Source organism: Aythya marila (genome assembly GCF_965140915.1).
Source record: "Aythya marila genome assembly, chromosome: 4".
In the NCBI taxonomy this organism is placed as follows: Eukaryota; Metazoa; Chordata; class Aves; order Anseriformes; family Anatidae; genus Aythya; species Aythya marila.
This window is the reverse complement of record NC_139045.1, coordinates 53,646,411-53,673,833: the sequence shown is the minus strand read 5'-3', so window position 1 is coordinate 53,673,833 and position 27,423 is coordinate 53,646,411. Positions and strand designations below refer to the sequence as shown.

The window sequence follows — 27,423 nt, the reverse complement described above, 5'->3', positions numbered from 1 at the left end:
AAATTGTTGTACACTTAGATTGTTAAGACTACACAAGCCACTGAGGAAACCTTATTCCCATATCTGAAAGAGAAACGCAGTTTAGAGCGCTCAGATTGAAAGGATTGAAAGCATTAATTTAAAACATAACAAATTTAAAACGAGCACTGATTTTCATGGAGTTCATAGATCAGATTAAATTACTTCATAGTTCTCAGAATATAGTGCAATCTCTAATAAAATGCATTACACAACAGCTTATATTCTTAGGCACTTGGAGTAAATGTTATTTTTCAGTTTCTTTTATACAGCAAAGTTTGCTGAAGTATTGCAAGGGCCCCTCCCTGCCTCTTTCCCTCCCCCCCCAAAAAAAAAAAAAAAAAAAAAAAAAACAGAACAAAATAGAGATCATAATAAGTGGACACAAAAGTAACATCACAAAACCATCACTGGCATTTTTAGCAGTAGGTCACGCTTAAGATATTAAGGTAGTGTAACAGTGGCTTAAGATTTCAATGCCAATGAGAACTGCTACCCTCAGTCCAATTAAGCCACTCTAAAGTACTTTAGTACATAGTCCATAAATTTTTAATGCCATATATTCCATATTCTTATCTAATGGTTGAAATATGTTGCCTTAGCTTAATAAGGAACCTGGGGGTAAAAACAAAAGAGAAAGGCAGAACTATTAGGCATTCTTCAAATAGTAGCAAGTAGTTACAAGAAAATGGGAGAACAAATGGCCTAGAGGAAAGTGACCTTCCCAAAGGTTCACCCAAGTGCATAGAAAAAGATACTCCTTAGCCTAATGTTAAGTAGTTATCAAGGGGGAAGAAAGACAGCAGTATCATTTAAAAACTATGTATAGCTGAAATACTCCCTCCTGTGAATTACCCTTCACAGAGTCAGAGGGCTTACATACTAAAGGCACACATGCAGATCTGGATGACTGCTTATTTCCCTGTATGTTTCGCTTGGCTACCAACAGTTAGATTAACAGAGTATTTTAATCTTCTGAAGTCTGACTTTCATCTTCAGTGAATGCTTGTCAACTCTGGAAGAACACAGAAGTATCCAGATGGACCAGAGGGGTAAACACAGCTTATCCACAGGGTAATCTTATTACATATAATATTAAGCTCAGTAAAAAAAAAAAAAAAAAAAAAAAAAAGGTTGTCTAAGTATAAAAAACACTATTTGATAAGGCTTTTTAATCTTTCCTGTCCAAAAATGTATACGTATTTTTTCTTTCAAAGATGAAGCCCAACATTTGGTGCTAGGTCCACAAGGTTCAACAGTATGCAAATGCCTAAATCTTAACGATTTTACTGGTGAAAAACCATCAACCTTGCACGGATGCCATCACAAAACTTGTAAAAATGCTACGGTGCCATAAATACATTTTCTTAAATAGTATGCATCTCTTGGGAGTTTTCTGTTTTCTCCAAAGTGCTAGTAGACAAACTTCTTCTAGAAGCTCCACCTACAAAAGAAAAAAGCAATTACAAAAATAAGCATGATTAGAAAAGTTAGTTTTAGGATGAGCAGGCCAATTAAGAAGTCAGCAGATGCTCTGAAATGGAAAAAAAAAAATGCCACAGTTACATAACGTGGTGGTTATGCATTACAAGTTTTAGGATGTGAAGTCAGAAAGTAAAGGAGCTAAAAATTCAGCTAGTAACCATGCAAAGGATGGACAAAAACATCAACATAAACTGGTAAATCACACTGCAGTGCAAAGCATACACAACTTTGAAAGGGATACTAGGAATGGAAAACATTACATAGCTGCAGCACAACACTAACTTCAGTTGTCTTCCTAGTAGTTTACCATGGAACTGCAAGAGCTCCACACAGAATTTGGACTAAGTATCTGCCATATATGTACTCCTTTTTATGTGCCACTTAAAAATAAATAAGTAAACTGAAACAATGAATTGTAGTCTGCTCAAGAACATGGACCTCAGAGATCTGGACAAGATGTGCTAAGCATAAAAGATGCAGACAGCAAAATGCTGAAACACTGCAAAGCCCATTTCAAGACAAGAACTTGTCAATTTTGGGAGGGGGGGAAAATGAACTCAAAAGTAGAAGTGAACACAAGCAGCCAGCAACATTACATCATTCAAGTACTGTCCCACTCAGAAATTCCAAGTACAAGAACTCTCAGTAACGGCAGCTAAAGCGAGGCCACAAAGCACAAGTCCCCTGCCTCCAGAAGCTGTAACAAACCTTTTCTGGCACCAGCTACATGCACATTTGTGCCTTCCTTCTTCCTCCACATATGGAGATCTGAGCCAAATTCTCTAAAATAAAATGCTTTTAACATTTATTGGCTACAGACACAGAAGTCCTAAACATGGCTTATCCGTTCAATTTCAGTAAATTAAGCTGTTATCATTTATTAGAAGTTGAAGTAAGTAATTGAAGCAGGGGTCTAGCTAATATCTGTCTATGTATGAACAGCTTCTCATGGCAGTGGACTAAAACTGATACAGAACCATGCTAGGGAAGAGACTGGTAGGCTTTCAAGCAAAAGCGGTTTATTTTTTGTAGTACAGAGCAAACAAGCCTGGCTAGTTTCCCAGATTTACAAAATAGTTTTGTTGGACTGGAGAGAACTTTACAAGAGATTCCACTGAGCTATTTCTCTGCCATTAGAATATTTGTTTTCAGAAAGAGCAGCATTTTAAATCCTAGGGGAGGGTTATACAATAGAAAACTGCCATAGATGGACTTTTTTTTTAAAGCTATATTCTAGAGCGCAGCCTATTTTTAGATTAGGGCAGTAATAGTTTAAACTTCGGGAACAAGTTTTATGTAGTTAGAGAACGGCTTTCTTTTATTTATGAGAGAAAGGAAATTAGAAAACTGAAGTACATAACATTTCTAGATTGTTTTGGAAAAAAATAATCTTTTCAATTCCAATGCACTTATGCACTTAACAATATTTTCATATTTGCCTCTTTCTTGCTATTTTTCTTGTTAAAAGACAGACATTATCTTCCCATTAGTCAAGGGACACATTACTAAGCCTGATCAAACTCCCATTGGAGATATTGGAAAGAAAAAGGTTGCACGAGTAACAAAACCACCCAGATTGACATGAAGATACCAGTGCAGTTAGTGACGAAACGCCCTTTTTACCTTCTTACCCACCGAGTAGAAAAAAAAAGTTCATCCAATTTTCCCACAACAGCTTTTTAAGTATTTGGAAGTACAGCACACCTCTAAGCCTCTTTCTCAGTAGGAATGATTGAAAAAAATAGGAGGGGTGTATTCTAATGCTGTGGCATGGTGTCCAGATCAATCAGTTTAACAATCACTTTTCTCTGCACTGCCAGTAAAGGTTGAGAGGAAGTAACCCATATAGCAAGCCAGCTCACAGATTTGTCTTCCATGTTAAATTAGCAGTTACAGAATGCTTTTTTAATGAATACCAAGGAACGCTATGGAAAGCCCTCATCTCACACCTTGGCCTTTCACAATGCTACCTTAACATGCTCAAGTGGTTTGTTTTTTTGTTTTGTTTAAAGCACACTTTAAAATGTGCTTTTGCTTAAAGGCACCTAGTAAGCAGTCAGCTGATACACACAGCACAGAGCAGCAAGCATAAGGAAGCAACACTACAGTTACTCCAGTGAAGCAGCTGTCAGCAGCATTTGTTTCTTTTGGGACACCAGCACATTGTCACTAAGATCTGAACTATCCATTTACTGTAAATAATTAATATGCATATGTTTTTTTCCTTGGAACAGGAATGCCACCTCCACAAAGCAGATTTGAATTTCCACATCTATCCTAATTTCAAAGTCTAAATAAACAATTAGATAAGAATTTGGTAGCTATTCTAGGCTTTCCAATTTACCATTAACTGATCAAATATAACTTTTGCAGTCTTTTATAGAAACTTTCAAAATTGCCCAATGAGTTCTCACATGGCTCAGCTATGTTTTCAACCTTATTTTTCCTCACTGACTACCTTAGTTTATTTCATAACATAGCACTTGCAGTGTTAGTCCCCAACATTCGGTACCTGCTGCTTACTCTGAGCTTCTCCGCTCTTGTGTCCCCTGTTTGGCAGGTGTGGCAGGCACTTCTCTTGCTTCCTCCTTTGCAGGCGTGGCAGGCACATCACCATTGACGCTCTCCACTCCAGTAACAGACATCAAGCTTTTCCGTTCTTTGGAATTAGATTTGTGCTCCACTTTTGTGACTCTAAATCTGAGGTGTCCAAAAGAGAGATTCAGTTGCATTTCCACGGATATTAGCTAGGTCATTCTCAGTATGCAAGTTATGAATATGCACACATTTTTAGATAGGGGCATCTGAAGACCTGGACATTACAGCACAAGCCCATGCATACCCAGCTCCACTTCAGAGCAATCTTCCTTTTTATTACCTGTGCATACTTCTAAGACACACTGCTGCTGAGGGACCTGCTTTTTAAAACAATCCACAGATTCTATACTACTAGAACAAACATTTTTTAAGACAACTACAATGTAAGATAGGAATTAAAACTAACTGGAAGCAGAATTAGGTCATTTTATAGCTCATAATTAACCAAGAAACATCAAAATAAGAAAGAAGAATTTACTCTAAAAAATGCAGTCACTGATTCTATAAATAGGGTTAAATCAACAGACAGCTGATCCAACACGGACCACTGTAGCATCTCTAAGGAAAGCATACAATAAAGCAGCATCTATCTTACCTTCCCACAGAAAGTACTGTAACCTCTCCAAGCCGACTTCTTCTGTGCTCTTTGGATTTGTGAGCTGGTTTTATGTGATGCCATCGTTTGTGGCTACAGCGAGTGCAAACATCCTTTTCTACTACTCCTCCTACAGTATGGAAGTGATGGCCTTTGCAGCTGTGCTTAAATGGAGCAGCACCAGGTGACAAAGGAGACCCCGGACTCGTTGGACTCCCAGGAGTGGCAGGAGATGAAGGGCTACATGAAAAAGCATAAAGGAATGGCAGAGTTTACTATAAAATCCTGTTTCATAAAAGAAAAAAAAAAAAAGAATGAAGTATAACCTTCAGTTGTATCTAATAGCCATTTTTTTTGAGGGACAGTTTATTTGTGAGAATGTGGGGTTTAAGGTTCCCTCTAGTGTATTTTTTTATTTTATTTTTTTTTTTAAGGTTCCCTCTAGTATATTTTTGTGGTTAAAAATCACTTCCATCAATTAATTCTTCTGCAGTCATGTGGCTAATATAACTACTAGAAAGTAAAAGAAAGTGAAAAAGATCAGGCTAAAATAGATATAAACAGGTTAATTGAACACATACAGAGGAAAGAATCTAATCAGCTGATTAAATTTACACTTGGAGAATTAATAAGGGTGTTTCACAGTTGTTACAGCATTTTTAAGAACTCACAAAAAAAGGACACAGTCCCACGATACTGTGAAGAGGCAAAACTAAATATAGAAAAAAGGAATTAACATGTCATTCAATCTAAGCTTCACACAAAGTAAAAACATACTTTTGGACTTAAGCATCAGTTTTGACACTGCCTTACAACATGTTCTCACAAAGCAAGCTAGAACTCAGTGTGTTACAGGTGAAATTACTATAGCTTAAGGTAGCACACCCTGTTTAAAAAAGACATACCAGAAAGTTACGTATCAGTAGATTACTGTGAAACTGAAAAGACATACTAAATGCAGTTATTCTGGTCCTGATGATAGTCAGAGTTTTACATAGTTTCTTGGGTAATGGAATAAAAGAATAGCTAAAGAATCTGTAAACTTTGGGTTACATATAGTATCTGTAGAGAATGAGACCAGAAATGAGGATGATCAGAGGAAAGTGTGAGAAAGATACTCACACATACAGAAGTATTATCAGAAATACTGGGTGTGTTGCAACATAAATTTCAGTGCCTTAGCAGAAAACAAACAAACAAACTTTAGAAGTCCTGATTAAAAAGCAGCTAGCCAGGTAAAGATTCTTCAGAAAAAGAAAGTAAAAATCACAAGCTGAACATGAATCATTAGGATGTTGTTGGTTTAAAATGACAAATTTCACCATGGAAATAACAAGAACACAACCTGTCAACCTAATAAAGTTACAATTCTAAGCTTTGACCTTTGATTCCAGTTACCTGGAATGTTTGCATCCAGTTTTTGGAATGTTACTTCAAGAAAATAAGGGACTCCAAGGAGAACAGAAAGAAGAAAGACATAAAACCTGCCATGAAAGACTGGGGTTACCTGGATGCTTATTTTCAAAACAAAAATATCAACAGGAGACATTTAATAGTCTTAAAATAAATAAAAATTTTATAAGACAAATATAATCTATTTAACATGTCTGAGGCAAGGACAAGAAGTAATGGCTTTAAATGGCAGGTGTGCAGATTTAGCTTTGCCATTATTATTCCTACTGTTCAAAAGTGTTTCATAGTGGACTGAACATACAAAAAATTTAATGGATTTGCACTCAAGTTACTAAAGCTTTAGGAGTATCTGATAGAAATTATGCAAGAGCAAACCATCATATCTTTTAGTAGCCTTGTAATACCCTTTTCCCTTCCCCTTTTTATATTTTAATTCACTAGTGAAATTCAAACTTTCCAAGTAACATTGCAAAGACCTACACAAGATGTCCAAGTTGAAATTGAACCAAACATTTCTGCTGCACCATATAAAACTTCAAAATAATCCCTACATTTAAGAACTCATTCTCTTAAATTCAAAATAATTCTTCAATAATCAAGCCCCTAACATTAAGATAGGAGATAAATGGTTGCACAGTCAACTCTGTTTTGCTAAAAGAATGCTCCTACTTAATTAGTGACAATGCTACTTGAATAGGAATACAGGATTACATATAAAGAGTAGAGTAATACAGACACAGTTTTAAAGTACTTAAGAGTACTTATACCTGTAGGTAAACAGAATGATATGTCAGCAGCTCAAGGGCTGAACTACTTTCTCTATGTAAAATTTTTAATAGGTGTGCGGAGGAAAAAAAATAAGAGGTAGGCCAGCCAATATGTATTACCACAATTATAATGCAAAAGAATAAAACAGTATGTGACACTGAAAGAGGTATCTACTTCAGGCATCCATACAAATGAAGCAAGCGCTGCTTCTGCTCTTTCAAATCAGCAGCAAGTTTGGACTAAACCAACTCATAATTAACCGCACCCTAAAGTAAACAATTATTTGCAGCCTCTGTAAATCTTTAGCCCAAGAGGCAATAAACTGCTTTTTACAGACCTAGAACATATAACCAGAATAGCCAGTTACTATAATAGGGCTTACATTAAAATGTAGTGACTCAAAGATATGACAAGGAAATCAAGCTATTATCCTCATAGCTGATAACTACAGTAAGTGATATAGTCTTAGAAAAGTGCATAGGAAATAAAACCCTTTGAAAGGGTACATTTTTAGTTGCCTCAGGAAACACACATCAAAAAGTTGAGCAATTACCTTTCAGGTTCAAGGACACTGTTATCTGCTACCATGGCCTTTAAAACATCAACATTTGCTGTAATGAGAAGAAATAGAATTCTTCAAAAATGTACAGCTCTAACTTTAGAAAAGCAAATCGTAAAATTAAAGGTGCTAAGAGAACTTTCATCTAGAAGGAAGATTGCTACACTATGTGCAGAAAGACATCAAGAGAACATCATGCTAAAAATGTTAATAGAATTCTAGGGAATTTTCTTAACGGAAGCTACTCAAATTACAGCTCATATTGTACTCAGAGATCTGCCCCAACACAAGTCATATAACAGCCATCTGCACAAAACTGCCAAAACAAGATCCCCACAAATCTTAAAACATCCATTTGATCACAGGTGCATCATCACCTCTTATGTATAAAGCAACTTCAGGTAAAAAGCACCAGTTTAAATGAGCCCTACAAAAATACAAAATAATTACTTAAATAATTACTTAATGATTATAATTACAAAATAATTACTTAAAATAATTAATTTCAAGACAAAACACTTGATCTGGTCAAAACATTAGACTCTGACATACTTTAAATATTAAGAAAACAAGCTTGAGCTTGTACTTCAAAAATAAGCAAAAAGCTTAAAAAAAAAATCAATCACCTAAATACAGTATTAAGAAACATTTGAACCAAACTCACTATACAAAAATATTTTCAGGTAAGCAAAAAACTTCCTTTTTGTTTGAAATGATCACCTCCTGAAGGCAAAGAGTTAAGCATTTACATACAGGTTATTAAATGAAAACATATGTGCATATCAAAATTTTGAATATTTTCAAAAACTTTTATCAGACACCACCACAAAGGCTCATAACTTCAATATAACCATACAATACCTTCATTTTTCATAATGTAGTTAATAATTTGTCCTACAGTGTCACTATTCTCATGTGCCGTTTCATTCATTTCTGTGAAAGGAAATAAATATAAATATGTTGTCAATAGTTTGGCCTTTTAAAAGAAAAACATTAGTTATTTAAAAAAAAAAAAAAAAAAAAAAACATCACTAAAACACCCCAACTTCAAAAAAAAAAAAAAAACAGAAAAGATGTTACATTAAAAAAGACTTTTTAAAAATAAATGCTTTAACATTCATTTAAGACTTCAAAAAGCTCAATATTTTCATAAACACACATCAAAATTCTTTTTATAGCTACTTAGGAGACACAAACAATCCCAAACATAGGGAAGAAAACAAAACCAAAATCATTAAACTGTCTCAAGTCACTATTTTAAAGTAAGTATTATTGGCTTCTAGTATAAGAAGGATCCATTTAAGCTTTTCACCACAACCGCAAGGACACAGAACGATTTATTTTTTTTAATTTATAAATATATAAAACATTCGCATATGACTACAGGAGGAAGAGATTTAGGAGAGAAGCTTCATGACCATACTTAATACTTCTGGGGTTGACTGCTGTCAATAACAATGCTGGAAGCTTCCCCAGAATAACCTCAGAACACAGAAAGACTGGGGAAGAAAAAAAAAAAAAAAAAAAGGTAAAAGGCACAGCTCTGCCCTTCCCTAACAGACATACTGTCTATCTACCTTGGAAAAAAAATAATCACAGGATGGAGACGAGTTTGATAGGTGAGGCCTTGAATTTGTCTCTAAGTAGTGAATTAGGGGCTTTCCTATCTCTTTACTCACTGTTCATCTTCTTCATCCTGATGGCTACAACTTTATAACGCAACTTACACAGCTACTTCCTCCAGCTAAGACCTAGAAGCTGTCCCCTCTCACTGCCACTCACCTCGGTGTCACCTCTCCCCCAAGCTACAGGATGAAGCATGCCCACTGGCTGAGTGCATGCCGCAGGCAGTGACTGCAGGAGAGCACAGCCGTACATCACTACTGCAGCACGTGGCTCTACCATGAGCTCTACCTTACCGCTGTGGCACTGTCATTTGCGCATCTTATGGACCTGCTGACAGGCTGTCAATTAACGGGGAGAAAGGAGAACAAGTGATTCAACCCCTCTTTTTACCAAGCTGTACATAACGCACTCTTTGCTCTTTTTTTATTCCCATCTTCTCTCAAGGAAAAAAAGAGCCATAAAACAAGAGCACAAAAGAAAGTATCTTTAAGAAAAAATGTGAGCAGCACACCATGTAAAAAAAGGATGCAGACAGTCAGCCCAAAGGCATAGTTTTATCTTGAGATGGAAGATGAGAATGACAACACAAGGATAAGATTGCTAAACATAAACCTAAGATTTTAGGCTTTGAACAGCAGCTTTTTGTCACTCCTCAACGTTCAATACTTTGTTACCACCAGCAAGTGGAGTGCATAAAAGCAAACTGGGGACTCCGATAGCTGCAACATACAGGAACAGTAAAAAGATGTGTATTAGACATGTTGATTACCTATTTTTTCCTCAGGCTTTTCCTCTTCTATTTGCTCAGCCTCTGTTGTACACCGATACCCTTTTTTCTTAAGGACATGACAGATGAGGATCCCCAGGAGACCCATGATGAAGAAAACAGGAACCAATGCAAAGGCAATGTACTCCAGGTGGTCAGGCGTGCTGTTGTTGCCAGTTGTCACAGTAGTTGTCTGTAAACCGCGGCTTTCCAAGACCTGCACAAACTCTCCATTGCCTGTGTAATGGAATAAACACAGTTATTACAACAGACCACAAATGCCTTTGAAGCATTTAGAAAATTGTGAGTATGGCCAAATCCCAAGAGCGTTAATGGGATGTACCTCCTGCGACGGCTTGGAAGGGCAAGGTGTACTCTACTGGTTTAGAGCTCACCCCTGTAACAGTCAGTATTTAAGTTGTAGTACAGTCAAACACTAATTCAATAACAAAAATTAAGCATTTTTAATATTAAACTATGAAGTTAACAGGTATATATTCCATGTTAAAGATTGGCCTTTTCAATTACAAGGTCATAGGGAATTTAGATTGGAAGCAACCTCTGAAGTTCCTTAGTCCAAACACTGCTAAAAGCAGCTCTGAGTAGATCAGGATGCTTAGGTACCCACGTAGTCTATCTGAAGCATGGAGATTCTACATTTCTGTAAAAACTGCTCCAATATTTGACTACCTTTAGGGTAAATACACAGATTAAAAATCACAGCACCTCCTCATACATCAGATATTAAAGCATACATCTGATTGCAACTAAATTGGACTGTTCAGCTAAATCCAATAAAAATATATGTTCACCTATTCAAAATTCCTTCTGAGACCCTGGAGTACATAGGTACATACAACTTATTTAGTAAAGGTTTGTATATTACTCAATATGCAAGAATATTCCTGCGTTTCTACTTTCTATTCTTCTCGACTTTATCTGAAAAACATTTTTAGAGAAGAATAACAACAAAAGAGACCAATAAAAAAACTAGCATTGTATTTTAGCCTATTTTCTACCTACTTTTTTTTTTTTTAGAGCAGACGAGGCAATTCGTAATTTTTCTATTAAATCAGTTGAAGGAATGAAGACTCATCAGAAAACCATTTACATGATATTGACACTTCCACAAGAGAAATATCTAAAACCACCTGTGTCCTCATTTAAAAAAAAAAAAAAAAAAAAGGATCTCCAGAAAACTGCAGAAAGAGCATTATTCCATAATCACATCTACTGTGCCAGCTATATAACTAAGTTGTATTTGAAAAATAGCAGTAAGGTGACAGCTAAGAAAAGATACATAAAACTGCAGTTAGACATTTACCTTAAATTTTCTTTATACCAAAACATTAGCCATTTACTTTTCGAGGATTTCTAATTTTTTTCAGAATTCTCTGAATACCAGTTCAGTAATAACTAATACACAAGACTTGCTCAAAGTGAAAAACTGGCACTTTTTTTGAAATATTTGATCAAAATCTCCCTTAGCTTGAAAAAAAAAAAAAATGCATTACGCATTTCTCTGAACAATTTGCTACACAATAGTAGGAATGCAGAAAACAGAAGGAAATCCAAACAAGAGTCTGAATAGATCTGGAGGCTGAATGAACTCTAAATGTTAAAATTAAATCTCAGGATGTTTGCTTTGGACAAAGCCAAATGGCCTAGCTTGCTTACAAAACCAAACTTTTTTTTTTTCTTTTTAAAGAGAAGCTAGCAATCCTACCGATAACTGTATGCAGAACTTGTTAGGTAGCTACCCTTCAGTAGCTCTAATTTATGCCCAGGTAGGACAACTGATCAGCATATGCACAATCTAACACAGAAATTGCAATTGTTATACACTCACTACAGGGAAATAAGAGACAGTAGAGGTTAAAATAATCATTTAACTGAAAAAGTTGCTTTCACAGTTCGTTTTCTAAGAATTTCTAATTCACATTTTAATATATTAAAATGAAATGGTTGTTTGTTTGGTTTTCAGAGGGTTCTTAAAACATCAGGCTGCAGCAGCTACAAAGTTCCCCCACTTCATCACAGAATTTACTTCCTAGGCAGGCAAAGAGCCATCATATCATCTTTATTTTGTTGACTACAATGTTTCAGAAGCTAAGAAATACAATTGAAATAGTATGTATCACAAGCTCTGAAAGGTTAGCATTCATTCAACTGTAAGGCAATGTGCTTTGATTTTGATGCACATTATCCATTTTTAGAATGGGAAAGATGCAGTACATTATTGCAAAGACATCAGCAGTCACTAACAAAACCAACAGGTGGAAGGACAAATGAGAAGTGCCACAAAATGAATTTGACTCAATTATTTTTTAATGTTTTCCACCTCCTTGTGGCAAAAGCAGCATGCATTACCCTAACAAATTATATCTCCTGACATTCCTCCATAACCACAGTAGGTAACTCCCACTTCAAACCAGACAGCAAGTGCTTCCAGCTCTCCATGCTGTGGTTCATTAAAGCTCCTCCAGATGCAAAATTGCTTTGTGAGGTCCCCTTGGTCCTACCCCACCGGATTTGCACCGGATTTTAAAGTGGACCACCAAAATGATTCAGGTTTAGCAAAAAATGCCTTAAGTAGTATCTGCTTTTTAAAGCAGTCACTTGAGTGAATCAGTATACTTGCGGTTTGGCAAACTGCTCTATCAAGGCCATCAAGAGACCGAGCAAGCTGATATGGAGGAACAAGCAACCGTGGGCAAGGAAAGATGAGTATCTCTAGAACAAGCCTTCCTGAAGTAATTGGACTAACATGGAGCCATGGTCATGCAGGACATCTCCAAAAATAAAGTGGCAGAGGGGAAATTAACTACATGCAACAAATATACTGTTCTACATAATTGTTTTTAGATCATCAACTTGACAGCCACTGAAGATATGCACACGATTTAGAATGCAAAGCTAACCATCAAAGCTGCACATGAGCAACAGAAGAGAAAAATTATGCAAAAGAAACAAGAAAACGGATCCCAACTGCTACTGAATGCTCAGAGCAAACAGGAAACTTGGTATGAACTCAAGCCAATTTCAAGTACACAAGGAACTCTAACAACAGAGCACATCACATTTTCAGAAGGACAGGTCTTTTATAAGCTATTGCTAGAGCTGATCCCCACCCTTCAAAAATAAAAAAAATAATAATAATAATAAAAAAGAAACAAGCTAGCAGGTACTCCTCAGGTTAACGCTCCCAGCCCTTTTTATGGAGGCTGAACCTTCATACTGCTTCTAACATTACTACCCACACCCAAAGGTCTCCCTCTCCACCCAGCAGTGCCTCAAGAATATTTTACAAAACCTTTAGGAAACACAACATATGAGGAAAAAAAGTTGGCACATTAAGGAAGAAATACCTCATCTTTCATTAAATTACAACTTTTACCTGGCCTAGCCAGGCCTACTAACATTTTAGTCAAACACTTGATGTTACCAAAACAATGCCTGACCACAACAAAACCTCCATGACCACAGGATCTTGATAGCTGTAAGAATGAGGCTGGACTGGACTAGGTACGCAGAGGTACTCTGTAATAACCCTTCTTTCCCCTTCAAGTTTCTGAGGTTCACAGCACACAGAGACCGGAGCACCTCGGCAAGGCCGCCCCACCTGGTGCTGCTGTCCCAGCAGGATTAACTGTTCCAGCACACCGCCTGCCACCCGGGGCCAAAGAGCCAGCAAGGGCAGCAGCTCCCACACGTACAGGTTTCCCTCTCACCACAAACATAGGGACAGAACAACTCCTTCCTCAGTACATACTGCCACGATACCAGACCTTGCTTGTGCCAGGTTACAGAATTAGGCTTTCCTTGGTTCCTGCAGCAGGAAAAGATTTCATATTTAGCGCGATCGCTCTGAGCTCCCTGAGATAAGCTCCAGTTCAGCAAAAAGCTTGGCCTTCAGCAGTTATCTAAGCAGACAGTTCTCAGACTTCTCATAAAGCACAAGTGAAATCTCTAGAAAGATTTAATATTCCTTAAACAACAGCTCCGACTGTTGAAAAGTTTGTTGATTTTTTTATAGCCAAGAACATACCTATTTAGTTATAAGTCATGTGAAACGTCATTAAAATAATGCATTGTCTTTATTTCTCTGAATCTCCCATACTAAACTTAAGTATAAGCCACATCCTAACGGATTACTTTAAGCACATTCCACTTATTGCACTGTTTAATTTACAGCAATAAACCCATAAACAATGATGTAATCTCTCTGCCCTGCTGATAAATCTGACTTCGTTACATCAGATTTTGCCTATTATGCCCACGCCATATTGAAATATTAGAGCATACCTTTTAAAGAGCTTTGTTTATACTTTATGAATTGGATTGTTCTAGCAATCAATCTGCTAAGAATAGCTACGTACATATGTACTACCATATCCATGCAGCTCAAGGAGTTGCATGATCATATTTCCTGCTTTCAGGCATGAAAACGAAATACGGGTTTCAACCTCACAATATACAGAAACAAACTATGGTTGGCCTTAATGTTAATTGAATTGTTAGAAAAATTAGGTATGCTTGACGTACAACCTATTGAAGTGTAGTACAAGACAGATGAAATGTTCAGAAAAGACATTGCTTAAACATCTCAGTGTAGCTGGAGAACACGCCTCAGTAGCAGCATTACTTGAAGCAATTCTCTCCCTGCTTCTTTTTGTGCCAGTTCACTCATCTGTGGAAACAGGGGAATCAGCCAGGGTTCAAATGGTTTAAATAAAAAAAATAGTTTGCTCGGGTGTTTTCTGTTTTTCTTTCTTTAACGTATGAACCACTTTCTCATTCAACTCACCATGTGATCCTAGAAACATTTACCAGGCGCAATGAAAGCACTGCACAGCCCAGCAATGCCACCAGAAATGGGCAGGCAAACCTGACAGGCTCACACTGCAAGGGAAAGGCAGCTGGGCATCACACCCAGTGTTTCTTTTTCTCCTGGCTCTAGTGGAATTATAATTATACAGGATTAAGCTACGACACTTCCCATCTCCAGGCTGGACATCTATAAAGGTAGATTGATGTACACCTTGTTACAAAGCTTTCATTTTAAGCATGATTCAAAGGAAAACTTTTGTTATTTCAATTACATACTTCTAAACTCAGACAAAAGTCAAAAATTTTATTTATTAGTTCAATTTCCTGAATACATGCTAAATATCTCACTCTTAAGATCTTCAGAAAACATTTAAAAATTCCCTAAGGTAATGGAGTTTAAGGGAACTTAATGAGATGCCAAAACTGGCCAATTTATGTCCCTTAGCAGTTCAGAAGCAGTGGATATTCTCTTAAAAGAAACAAGATCTAAATCAGCTCTTTACTTTTGTTCAGTACATTCAAACTTATTCAGGTAAGTAAAACAAAATGCAGTAAAGGTTTCTGTTGTCACAGTAATTTCACTTTTCAGAATCTTAATTCAAACACTGAACAGCGACTTTCCTTACACCACTGATGGTAAACACACATTGATTTACTACAGTCTGTTAGTTACTTTAATTACAGTAGACTACACCAGAACAGTTTACACCAACTTCAAATTAAATACACTTTTTAAGAATTACCTAATTTAAACAGGATTTTTCTATTCTGGGTGAAATTCCCTTTACACAACCAAGCTGATGGAACAGCAAGAGGTTTCAGTCACAAGTCAAAACATACATAAAGACATTTAGGGACTACTGGAGCTTCTCTGCCCTACTAGCACCATTGTAGCTATAGAGGAGACTATAGAAAAGGCAGCAAGGAACGGGTTAAAAAAGGCTTTTTTTTCCAAAAGGAAAAACTGTAAGGGAAGACAACCTGTTGCCTACCAGTTGCTTCACCTATTGTTCACTGAAATCGTACATCAGGGAATATCCGCGCACTGGACAACAAAGGAAAGAACGCTATCATCTAGGAGCAACAATCAGCAGGTTTGTGAATTCCGCTTAGCTTTCAGCTTCCTTGTAGTAGTAACCAGAAGCTACAAAGAGAAGCGAAATAAGCAGGAAGTCTGATGAGAAAAGGAAGCCACATGATGACAGAACATAATGACGACTCGTAACGGTACTGCCAAACGCCTTAGAGGTTAAGCAAGGTTGTTCAAGGTCTGCTGTCAGGAACTTACGAACAGACTGCAAAACCTTTGTTAGGTTTGTCACAAGAAGTACCTCAAATGAGAGAACAGAAGGATCAACCACACTGCTTTACAGAACCACAGGCTGGTGAGGCTGGCAGAGCCCTCTGGAGGCCCCTGCCCCAGCCCCTCCAGCAGGGACACCCTCAGCAGGGTTCCCAGCACCACGTCCAGGCAGCTTCTGGAGACCTCCAAGACCCCACACAGTCTCTCTGGGCAGCCTGTGCCACGGCTCCTCACCCAAAACTAGCTCCAGTTTCTGAACCTTAATAGTAAGATGCACGCAGACGGTCTCACAGATGACCTGTCTTTAAAAACCACGGAACTGAGAGTCTTTCACAGGACCTCAAGTTGGATCCTGCAAGAGCCCTTCAGTTAGAGACTGAGTTTTTGGCTCACTAAAGTTATCACGAGATTTGTGATGACCTCAGCAAGGGCAAATTTTGCAGCAGGTCTTTGAAAGAAAGCCTTCTCCTCTGAACTTTGAGAGTTAAGTCTCAGCTGGGATGAATTCTTTCCCAGTCCCTACTTATTTCTCAATTACATGACATACCAACACTATTTCAACAAGCTGTCTACAAAAAATTTTAGACAGGCTTCCCTGAAAGCTGCAGGGAGAGCTGAGAAAGGAGATACCTCCTAAACAAGGGCAGGTCCCATTAACAGCAAAGCATAACCAAAAGTGTCAGTGGTGTACAAAGCATGTAATCCTCAGCTATTTTAAACCATCACAATTTCTACACTCCCAGACAGCTTATTATGAGCTCTTAAAAAAGGACAAACTTAATCTTGTCAGTTGCCCTGTCTGTCCGAATAACCACACCATGAGGATATCTGGCATTATTAAGAACTCAAAACCAAAACTAATGAAGACAAAAATGTCTAGAGCAGTTCAGCCTGTTGAAAAATGTAAAAAAATATACACTACAAACAGAAGGAAGAGAGGCTCAGTCCATTCCTTGTACATGTACGTGATACAAGATGCAGCTGGTAATACCAAGCAAACACTGAGACAAAAACCTTATGCTCTGCTTTTGCTAGTGCTAAAACTGCAGTGCTTATGGGGTAATGGCTTGGGTCACTATGTGAGCAGCCGAGAGTTCGTGCTGCAAAAACATGCAGAACTGATGCTTTGTGTTTGTATTTCTGTGGGAACACTTTTCCTCGGATCTCAGCTTTCAAATACAGCATGCACTCCGTGCAATTAACAGAGTGCATGTCACCAGTGCCTGTCAAAAGAAAACCCTCCTGGACATACCAGATATTTGAAGCTATTCCCCACTATTGGTAAATTTAGACGTGCAAGCAGCATGAAATCAATGCTACCAAACACAGCAAATCAGTGCTTTTGTGCAAACAAACATTCACACTAGTTGAGATCTGTCACAAATCAATTTTAACCAAAACCAGCATAACTTCTGTGTGAAGATACGGTGGAAAGCATTTGACAAACCTCAGAGGAAGGAGAAAAAAAAAAAGACCCATTCTTTCACAGCTTTTGCATTTCCTGTTACACTTTGCAACTTTCAGCTTTCAGAAGTACAGCTGTTCATCTGATTTACCAGACTAAATTACAGGTACAGTCACTAAATCCTACCAATGCACATGGCATACTAACGGCTCCCCAGTGCAAGTGCCTTCAAGCTCTGTGAAACAGACTCGTTTATAACATTTCAAAAGAGTCAGCACAAGCCCACATACACCCATCCTTTCATCATACTAACTACCAGTCAACACAGACCTAAAATTCAGGCTGCCTGACTTCTTTCAGTGAAACTGATTAGTTGGAGTGAGGGGGGTGGGGTGGAAGTCTGAAAACATTAATACCTTCAGCACCATTCTACAGGTCCCAGTTGTGCCTACTGGTACTACTTCCTGCTCTCCTGGAGAGAAGGATGGACTGGATGTTGAGCCTCCCAACCTTCTTGTATTCAGGAAAAGGAACAGCAAGTGGTAGACATCTCAGCCCGTCCTGCGCCAACCAGTAACACTCCATTTACAGAGCTAAGTACGAAAGCACTCGAAACACGCAGCGCCCAATTTCACGCTAATAATCCCGCTCACCTTAACTGCTCCCACAGTGTTTGCTCTCACCAGCCCGGTGAGCTCTTATCGGCGCCCCACCAGCCGAGCGGAATAAAGGCGCTCACAAGGCCAAGGCGAGCACCAGGCTGGGCAGTGCAGCAAGGCGCACGCCGCAGAACGCCCGCTGCACTCCAGACAGGACAGACGAGCTCAGTTTCTCTCTGAGATTATCAGCACCACAACATTTGGAGTTAGACATAAACAAAAGACAGCGTCACTTCACAATAACTTCCTGCGGGAGCCTGCGTGCACCCGGGCAGCTTCCAGCGCTCCTTAGGGCCCCGAGTAACCGAGCCCCTAACCCCAAACACGAGGCCGGGTTTAACTGCAGGGCAGCCCCGAGCGGAGCAGTTATCCTTCAACCCGCTCCTATTCCGTGAGTCACCCGCTCAGCGAAGCAGCTCCAGGACAGCCGCCGGACCCGGATTTGGACAGTTAGGTACTTTTTTCCCCCGTTTTCCCACCCGACTCCCGGCCACACCGGCAGCAGGCACACGACGAGCCGCTCTGCCCCGGAGCTCCGCGCACACAGCCCGGCGGCAGGGCAGGGCAGGGCAGGGACCCCCCGGCTCCCCCCGGCTCCTCGCACCCCGGCTCCCCTCAGCCGGGCCGAGCAGGGCCCGGGCGGGCCCCGAGCAGCCGGTGCCGGGCAGGGAGAGCTCCGGGCTCCCCGCGGAGCAGCGGCGGGGCCAGCCGAGGGCGATGGGGGGGTCCCGGCTCCCATTTTCTCCCCCCGCCGCGACCCACCGAGAGCGGAGAGGTGCCCCCCGAGCCATGGGTCCGTGGGGCCAGCCGAGGGGGCAGCCGGCGGAGTCCCGGTGGTCGCTGCCGGAGCCATCCCGACGCTTCGCCCCCGCTGACTCCGAGCTGCCAGCGCCGCCGGGCCCGGCCCGGCTCAGCCCGGCCCAGCCCAGCCCGGCCCTGCCCACCGGCGGCGGGGCGCGCCCTGCCCAAATGGCGCCTGCGCCGGGCCGGGGCGGTGCTGTGGTAGCGGAGGGGGGAGAGGCTCGGTGCTCTCTGCCCGGCTGTAGGAAAGGGGAAGGTGCTTGTGGTGCACTCCTGTAAAGAGTTTTCGGTGTTCGACCCCGTCGCAGATGCATTAGTGGGGTGAGGGAGTGCTGGCATAGGGCGCCCAGGCGGCTTTGGAGGATCTCCAAGGAGGAGACCCCACAGCCTCTCTGGACACCCTGCTGGGGGTGTCCCTGCTGGAGCAGGTGCCCCCAGAGGGCCCTGCCAGCCTCGCCATCCCGTGATCACACAGCAGAGCCTCTAGGACAGCTTTCTAGCCCTGTCACCAGCCGTAGCCGCTCCCTGCCCGCACAGCACCTCACCCCTAGCAGCACCGTGCTGGGGCCAGGTGGAGGCAGGGCTGCCTGCCAAGTGTGGCCCAACAGCCCCTGAGGCCAGCAGAGTTTGGTCCTTGCCCAATTTGCTTAGTGTTGACCAGGTGCTGCAGCAGCTCCCAAGCACCTATGTGGCATGCTGAGCTCTTGGGGTTGCCCAGAGCCTCTCACGAGAGCTGGTTCAGGTGCATCTCAGCCAAGGGTTTCAGCCACAGTTGGAGAAGGCCCCCGTGCCACCACTGCCCCTGGAGGACCCTCACTGCCAGGGCATGGCACGAAGGCTGAGGAGATCTGGTGGGGATGGCTGCTCAGCACCAGAGCTGCCCCACACCCAGAAGGAACGGTGCTGGTTACCAGAGCTGGGTTAAAGCTACTCAGTGTAATGGTGGGGCAGTAGGGGCCTGCGTGGCATTGGTGAAGGTGCCACTGCCTCAGCATTCACACTGAGGCTTGCAAATGTTCACATCTTTCATGCGACTCTTCCTTAATTAGCCATCAGCTCACACAAAAAAGGGGCACCACTTGCCCTTTTTTACCTCTTCCCACCCATGATACCTCAGATTTGTACTTATACACCTTGACTCTTCACAGTTTAACTCCAGCATAGATTTGCATCCTGTTAAACCAGCTCACATGCTTAGACCTTGGCCCACTTTGTATTTCAGCCTCTATAACTGGACTTTTCTGCTGTCATGGCAAAAAAAAAAAAAATAAATCATACTCTTAAATCAAGGCAGCAGCAATTACATCTTCCCATTAGTTCCAAATACATTACTCTAAATTATTCTGATCTAAATTATTTATTTATACTTGCTCTTACTCATTTTAAATACCTAAGCAAAAAATGCCATTAATTTAAGAAACAATGTTGCAATAATTATAAAGCCATACACATTCTGGCATGATTTGTTTATCTAGTACCAACAATGTGGGCAGAAATACCTTTATTGACTAGATGTTTTCTCAGCTAGATCCAGTACATTAGATCAACACCTTCGTGTTTGAGCAATTAGTCCATCTAACATCTTTTCCCCCTCATCATTTTTGGTAAAGAAAATATGCAGAAAATCGTGTTCTTAAAAGTAGTAGATCAGTACCATTGACAAAATGCACTGGAAACTGCAACTCTGGAAATAACCAGTCTTAATCTTTTTACTGTGTGCTTGACTGTCAGCTCTATTCATGGTACAAATTGTAGCCATTATTTGTACACAAAAATATTTTTTCAGAGATACATTTATGAAAAGATCAGGGTGATTTAACACCCGCGATAAACATGTTGACAAGCAAGGATTACAATTGCTCTCTTTTCCTTCTTTGGGAGCAAGAGAAAAATACTTTTCAAAGAATAAGCATTTTCTGAGTCCAGTGACAGAGCTCTATTGATTGTTCAGATACTTGTTTAGGTACCCATTTTTAGCATCTATTGAAGTGATTTTACAATTCCTTTGACAATTCGAGGTTGAATACTGTATTTCAGAATTTGTTTCTATCTTTAGCTGAGTTTGACTGCTATTTGCCCATCATCAGCCTTAGGAACGGCAACACAGCAGTCCTGAAAATAGACTAAGCCATCAGACACAGTTATGACATAGAAAATAAAAAGTTAAAGCTTAATAATAATAATAAAAAAAAAATACAACCGCAGAATACAGTACTTAAGGTATAAGTAGGTATGGCTGAACTTTTTGCCAAAGTTTACTTGTATATTCAGCCTGAAGGAGTTCAAGAATTTAATGAATGTCATGCTTATAAGTGGAAATGCCTCTTCTGAGTCCAGTAGATAACCAAGAACTTGAAGTCTCAGATTCCTCATTTAAACAATTGGTTGGAGATTTATTCATTTATTAGCAAGGAAAACTAAGAAAGAATGAACAAAAGTGTCCTTTTCAACAGAGGGGAGAATCAAACTTTCAAAAACATGTCTTTGATCCTCTCAGGTTTCCTACAGAAAGTACTGCTACTCACCTGAGTAGCTTCTTCTCTGCCTCCTCAATCACGACTCTTTTTTTTTTCTTGTGATGTGGTTCTCTGTCAACTGTATTCAGCATCCTAAGGGAGACAGAGATGAGGAAAAGGAGGGATGCTTCTTTTTTTTTGCTTGGAAAGTATGGAACTCCATTTCCCAGCTGACAGGTTATCCACAAAGTTCAGCACAATTTCTGAACCACATCTGCCTCTATGAAACAAGCTATCCAGAGGAAGCCCCTGGCTTAGGGTCTCTCTCTGACTTCAGAAGCATTGGTTGCACTTTAAAAAAAAATGATTGGAGAACTAATCTCAGTTTACAACACAGCCCACAAGCAGTGAGTTGGCACAATTTCTAAGGCAGCAACTTCCTGGCCTTCTTCATCCACTGGAACAAATGCCCTTGGGAAACTCTTTGACTTTGCCACTAGAAGATCTGTGAAACTACCCACAGACTCCTACAGAGAATAATAAACCTCATTAAAACATTGTAAGCCATAAAGTTTCCTGAACAGATTCAAAACTTGCCAGAAGTTTTAATTAACCCAATCTATGTCAACTGTTTCCTCAAGATTTCTAAAATACATCTTTTTTTTTGTTCCTATTAATAGTTAGTAATGTTTAGTTTGCTCATATTAATTTATTCCTACTAGTATGTTCCTATTAGCAGATAAACCAGTGAATTAGGAAGCATGCAACCAATTTTTCTAATGCAAAGCAGTCAAGGAATATTCTTGTTTAATGGCCTTTGCCATTGCTTACTGATAATTGTTGACACAATCGAGAAAAAAAAATAATTATCCTATTCTGTACTCTGTGTATGCTCTTTGAAGAGCTCAGGATTTGTATTACTATTCATTTCTGCTTTTCCCTTAGAAGACCTCACTACTATTACTAGAAATTTGAAAAATATATGTCTTTACTTGACCTTTATAACTAGGAAGCAAGTATTACTTGGTGTTTTGCCTATTATTTTTACTTCAGTCACAAATTAAGTTACATGTTACTGAGAAGTTGTCCTGTTAATGAATTTACATTTTTCATTATTGTTCCACTGTTGACTTTCTTTATTAGATGACTTTTTCTGCATTTCATTTTTATTGGTAGGAATATCAGAATAGAACAGACAGCTAGCCAGCTCTCATATGTAAGTTACAGAAAGAAAAAAACATTTGCAGCAGTAAGTAGGAGATAGAGAAGCCATTGCTCTCACATCTTAAGCAACATTGCCTTGAACGTCAAAACAAGGAAAATATCTTATTGTGACACTGGAAATGTCACATCATCAGTCTCTTTTATATCACTTAACAAGACACTAAGACACTTGAAAATTGGTAATCAAGGTGCTAGTCTCACAACTGTATAATTCCATAACATGTATAAAAATGATTACATATACACAAATATTTCATTGTAAAACTAGCTAATACAACTGCAAGTAAAGCTTGAACACATAAAATACCCTTTGAAATTAAAACGGTACATGTTTCCACACCATTTAATTGTTCAGTTTTATTTATTGCTAGAATCACAGTTAAGACACAGGCTTCTTTGTGTCTGCTTTCTAAGAGCTCTTTCTAACCTCCTCATGCTCAACCACCACAAATAAATAAATAAATAAATAAATAAATAAAAATCATATGTATTCTCTATTATTACCTATACACACAAAGCAAGATTACTTTTAAAACATTTTAAGGCTGCATCCAAATGCCAGCAGTGTTTAAAACACCCACATATATTAAAGAGGCAGCCTTTGGTAGCAGTAATTTACCTGACAGTGTTTTACTTTACAGACCAGAGTGAGCCAAATAATAATGTCGAACAGTAAGAGAGATATTAACATCAGGAACAGGGATGATGGGGGGGAAAAAAGAAGAAGAAGAAAAAAAAAAAAAGTAATTTAATGTGTCAAGTATTAAACATTCATAAAACTCAAGTTTAATTATTAGTTTTCTGACAGAACTTTTACGTATCCAGAGGCTCAATTCCTCCCTTATAAAAGAGCAATTGCAAATTTCTATAGGACTGAGACCATTTCTTAGTACGTGTGTCCAAATATGAGGACTAGGACATCTTGGGTATTTGCTTATAAGAATTTATATATATTATAAATAAACAAATAAACAAAAGCTAACCTAAAACAAATACCTGGACCCAGACAATTAACCTACCTTGGAAATGATACCTCTAACTTAAGGCAGCTACACTTATCAAGCCCCTATTCAAAAAATAAAATAAAATAAAATAAAATAAAATAAAATAAAATAAAATAAAATAAAATAAAATAAAATAAAATAAATAAATAAATAGAGCTGGAAGGGACATTCTCAGCAAGCTGTTTGAAAGCTAACCTAATTTTACATTCTATTTTGCTTAATATGCAGCTGTTTCTACTGATGGAAGTAAATGTATTTCTGAAAGGCACTGATTCGCATGGAAAAAGAAAAAAGCCAGCAGAACTGTACATAAAATGCAGTTCTGCTCTAAAATTTTAAGCTTTATACTTAACAAATTGTCCATTTCTACAATATTTCATCCTGTCTGGTTGAGAAAATAACAGTAAACAAGCTAAGCCTTTAAGGTAGTGATTTTCTAGATGCAATCTCCCTTTCCCTCTCATACTTTTCCTGTCTCTTTCTTTCATGATACTGTTCCTCTAATGCAATTAGGTTGCAGGACTTTCTTTGTCGGTAGGAATATGGTTTCAGTTTTATTTGTACCTACGTGAGGTCAGGGTTGTGGTTCTCACCATTCAAGGAAAGAGACGTTTGGTTTAGTCAGGACTGTCTCCCCTTTGTTTGTGGTGGGTCCCACTGATGTGGGTAAAATCTGTTTCCAGCGAGAATAAAAAAAATACTTGATTTTGGAACCAAATCGTTAAGCTACCTGCCTGAGAAGAAGACCACAAGGCTATAGACACTGTCCCAAGGACAGAGCCAATTCTTTGCAAATATCTGCATGTGTATTGAAAGGAAACAATTAAAAACAAGAACTGGAGCCTAGCACTTCCCTCTAGGATGCCAGCCCATAGCATTAGAGCAATCTGGGTAGGGAATAGAGAAGGAAGTGGTACAATTAGCTTTAACTCTTTAAACGGCTGTGGTTGTCATTATGTTCCTGAGATGCCAGATCCTGTTGATACTTGGTAGGTGTTCCCCAGGAAAGCCTGGCAGATGGAGCTCTCCTCAGGGAGCTGAAGGACAGGAATGTTGATGATCTGGATTCTGATCGGGTTTAGGCATGATTCGGTGTTAGCTGGGTCCTAAACATCAAAACAGATGTGCCTTCAAATGCTTGGGGAACTTTAAAGGCTCTGCTATGGCTGTTAGGAAGCTCAAGTGCCTCCTGAGTTAATCAACAGCTTTGGACCTCAGTGGACTATAAGGATGTTCAGGCTATTGTTAGACCGGCCTCTGGGGACACAGGGAAAAGGGAGGAGCTCAAGGAAGTACCAGAGCAATGCCTGAGTTCGACAAAAAGATTACAGGAAAACAACAAAGTTCATCCTAAACTGAAAGGAGTCGTGAAAGAAGACTGGTGGTTTTGCATCTTGTGGAGAACCGTGTTGTAAATATGCAGCGTAGTGTGGCTTGTTTGGTGTGTGGCAGATGTGGAACCTGATGCAGCACAAGGTAGGGCCACAACCACCTAGGTGACGGCTTTCCTCTTGGTTTTACACTGCCACAGGTGCTAAGGTATTTTTTACACCATAGCTCGTAAGTAAAAGTCAGCATGGAAATGCTCTAAGGTTCTGTATCATAATGTGTGTTTTAAGCAAATGAAAAGTAAATCAAAGGCCTATAGTAATGAAACTAAAATCCACTGGTTTACATTCTGTGCTGTTAAGTCATTATGAATTAATTTGTAACAGCTGAACAATATTCAGCAGGGAATTCAATGATAATACAGGTGGGTGGAAAACTAAGTCCAATAATGTTGTCTGAAGTCACAAGGCATGAAAGAGCTGGCTTCATTAATGGCCTCATGCAAATAGCATATTCACGCCTCTGTGTGCCTAAAGCTAAACATATATATACAATATGCATATATTTATTTATATTTATACATACATATATATATGCATAAAAGGAAATTTAGAAATATGCATATTCTACTCATAGAAATCCATTCATTCCTTTTGGCAGCATCTCTAAGTGAAACTGTCAAAGTAACTGCATTTCTGAGAAGCAGGAGGGGTGCATCGAGAAATGCTCATAGAAACCTGGAGCTGTTTCTTAGTTCTGCAGTGACTGTGGCTGGCTGTGTACTGGGAGACAGAAAGTACTTGTGAGCCGAGTCCCTCCCCAGCTGCTGCACAGGCAGACTTGCAGGGTGTGTTACACTGCAGATGTTTTCAACATATGCAGATCTTTTCCAGTTCCCAGAGCTAAGTCAGAAGATAAGAACAAACTGAAAAGCTTGTGTTCTAATTAAACACATTTAATTACTAATTTAATCCAGTTCAAGGATATTTGTTATCCTCATCTTCTTTGTCTCTATTATGAAAACAGATTATCTTCTGGTTGGGATTATTTTGAATTAGATGAATTTTGCATTCAGAACTTTGGGTAAAATTTGAAGTCACCTTAGCTTCTGAGATTTCATCATCAATAACTTTCTGAAGATTGTATTACTAATGAAAGCCAGGTAAACTAGTAAGGAGATACAAATATATCTGTTTGGCATTCACATTTCAAGATTTATGATTCTGGTCTGTCCGAAACGTTTGAGGTATGCTACCTCTCCACTTCTGAGGATTTCTCAGTCCTCAGATCAGAGACTGCTCTCTCAGGACTTAGTCACTCTGAAGTATTATTCTTCAGAAAATCAAGGAATCTTATTACAACCTTCATTTCCTGGAAGAAAATAGGATGTGGGTCTGCAAGAGAGAGGTCCTGCAAAGAAACTTGTGTGGTTTAATTAATAACTTAGAAGCTTGCTTCCTTGTGAAAAGCCCTACTTTGAGCTTACTGGCTATGCAGTTGGAGTAGTATATTCCTTGAACATAATACTGAGGCTGGAGCTATTAAAGTAAAATAAGTCATGCTGCAGTGGTAATTATTCCTCAAATATTTTCATGGTTTGGAAATCTGGCAAGTGATCTGTTAGCATGATTTGGTTAGACTTCTCATGTTGGCTGACCAAAATATTAGCTACCATATTTAAACTCCTTAAGCATGATTAGATTATTTGGGTCAAAATCCAGAGGCAAGTAAGTGATCACTAAACTACAGTATAGTGGTGTGGAGAGGATCGCCTTCATTTCTTCCAACATTTCAGAAGCATGCTCTGAAAAAAAATAGGACACATCAAGTTCGCATGCAAGGAGCTCTGTTGAAAACTCCATGAAGAACAGATCCATTGAGATAAACTTCAAATTTTGTTAGGCCTGTTTATTCCCACTGCCTTTTATGTGAAACTCTTAGATAAGAAGCCACACACAGATCAAAAACTGTATGGAGAGGGAAGAGATGTGACCTGAATTCCAGATGTGATCTGAATTCCATTGTTTACAACAGTGTTTCTATTGATATGTATAATCCCTGGTAGATCACCAATCATTCACAGCCAGAGAATACACAATATTAGAAAAATATATAGGCTGGAATGCAGTAAGATATGCAACAGACATGGTTGTGTGGACGCTTCTTGAATGCAATACGATAGGCATTATTTTGGATCGTTTTCTGGCAGAAAATGCTTAGGACTTCCTAAAATGCTATGAGTATTGGAAATTTGCTCAGTTCCTTACCTTGCCTTCTCAAGCCCAGCTGTGCAGTATTTCTCAAAGCAGGTCAGGATCTTGCAGTAACTCATGCCGCTTTGCCAACACTTCACTGGGAGTGTCAAAAGCAAGATGAGGTCTTTAACTGGATACCTAATTAGCTGGTAATTGGAGCTGAAATGGGAAGTCTCAGAGAAGTGGGTAGGGAAAGTTTAGCAATGCAATATATGCTTGTTGCCACTTATGTCACCACCCATCCTTGTGAAGAAAGTACTTTCATCTCTATAGCTCATTTTTAGGAATTAGAGGACTGTGATTTGATCTCTCCTGTTGGGCTGAACAAA

The 27,423-nt window shown here is 39.3% G+C and overlaps 2 protein-coding genes across 3 annotated transcripts in view; one reads left to right on the top strand and one right to left on the bottom strand.

Annotated features, from left to right (window-relative positions):
- Nucleotides 1–347: 347 nt before the first annotated feature.
- Nucleotides 348–18,946, bottom strand: RELL1 (RELT like 1). 2 transcript variants are annotated; one of them, XM_082760009.1, is made up of 7 exons: nucleotides 18,788–18,946; nucleotides 9,832–10,065; nucleotides 8,298–8,369; nucleotides 7,431–7,488; nucleotides 4,697–4,936; nucleotides 4,027–4,203; nucleotides 348–1,462 (listed from the first exon to the last, which is right to left on the bottom strand). In XM_082760009.1, the coding sequence occupies exons 1-7, from the start codon at nucleotides 18,876–18,878 to the stop codon at nucleotides 1,450–1,452; spliced, it is 885 nt and encodes a 294-aa protein (XP_082616135.1). In that variant the 5' UTR covers nucleotides 18,879–18,946; the 3' UTR covers nucleotides 348–1,449. The 2 variants fall into 2 exon arrangements, with proteins under 2 accessions (XP_082616135.1, XP_082616136.1); XM_082760010.1 differs by having other exon boundaries at nucleotides 4,016–4,203; nucleotides 18,788–18,945.
- The window catches only part of PGM2 (phosphoglucomutase 2), a 42,246-nt gene continuing 33,144 nt past the window's right edge, over nucleotides 18,322–27,423 (top strand). The window contains exon 1 of the mRNA XM_082760008.1: nucleotides 18,322–18,479. The gene's annotated coding sequence lies outside the window, so the exon portion shown is untranslated. The remainder of the gene's footprint in view (nucleotides 18,480–27,423) is intronic.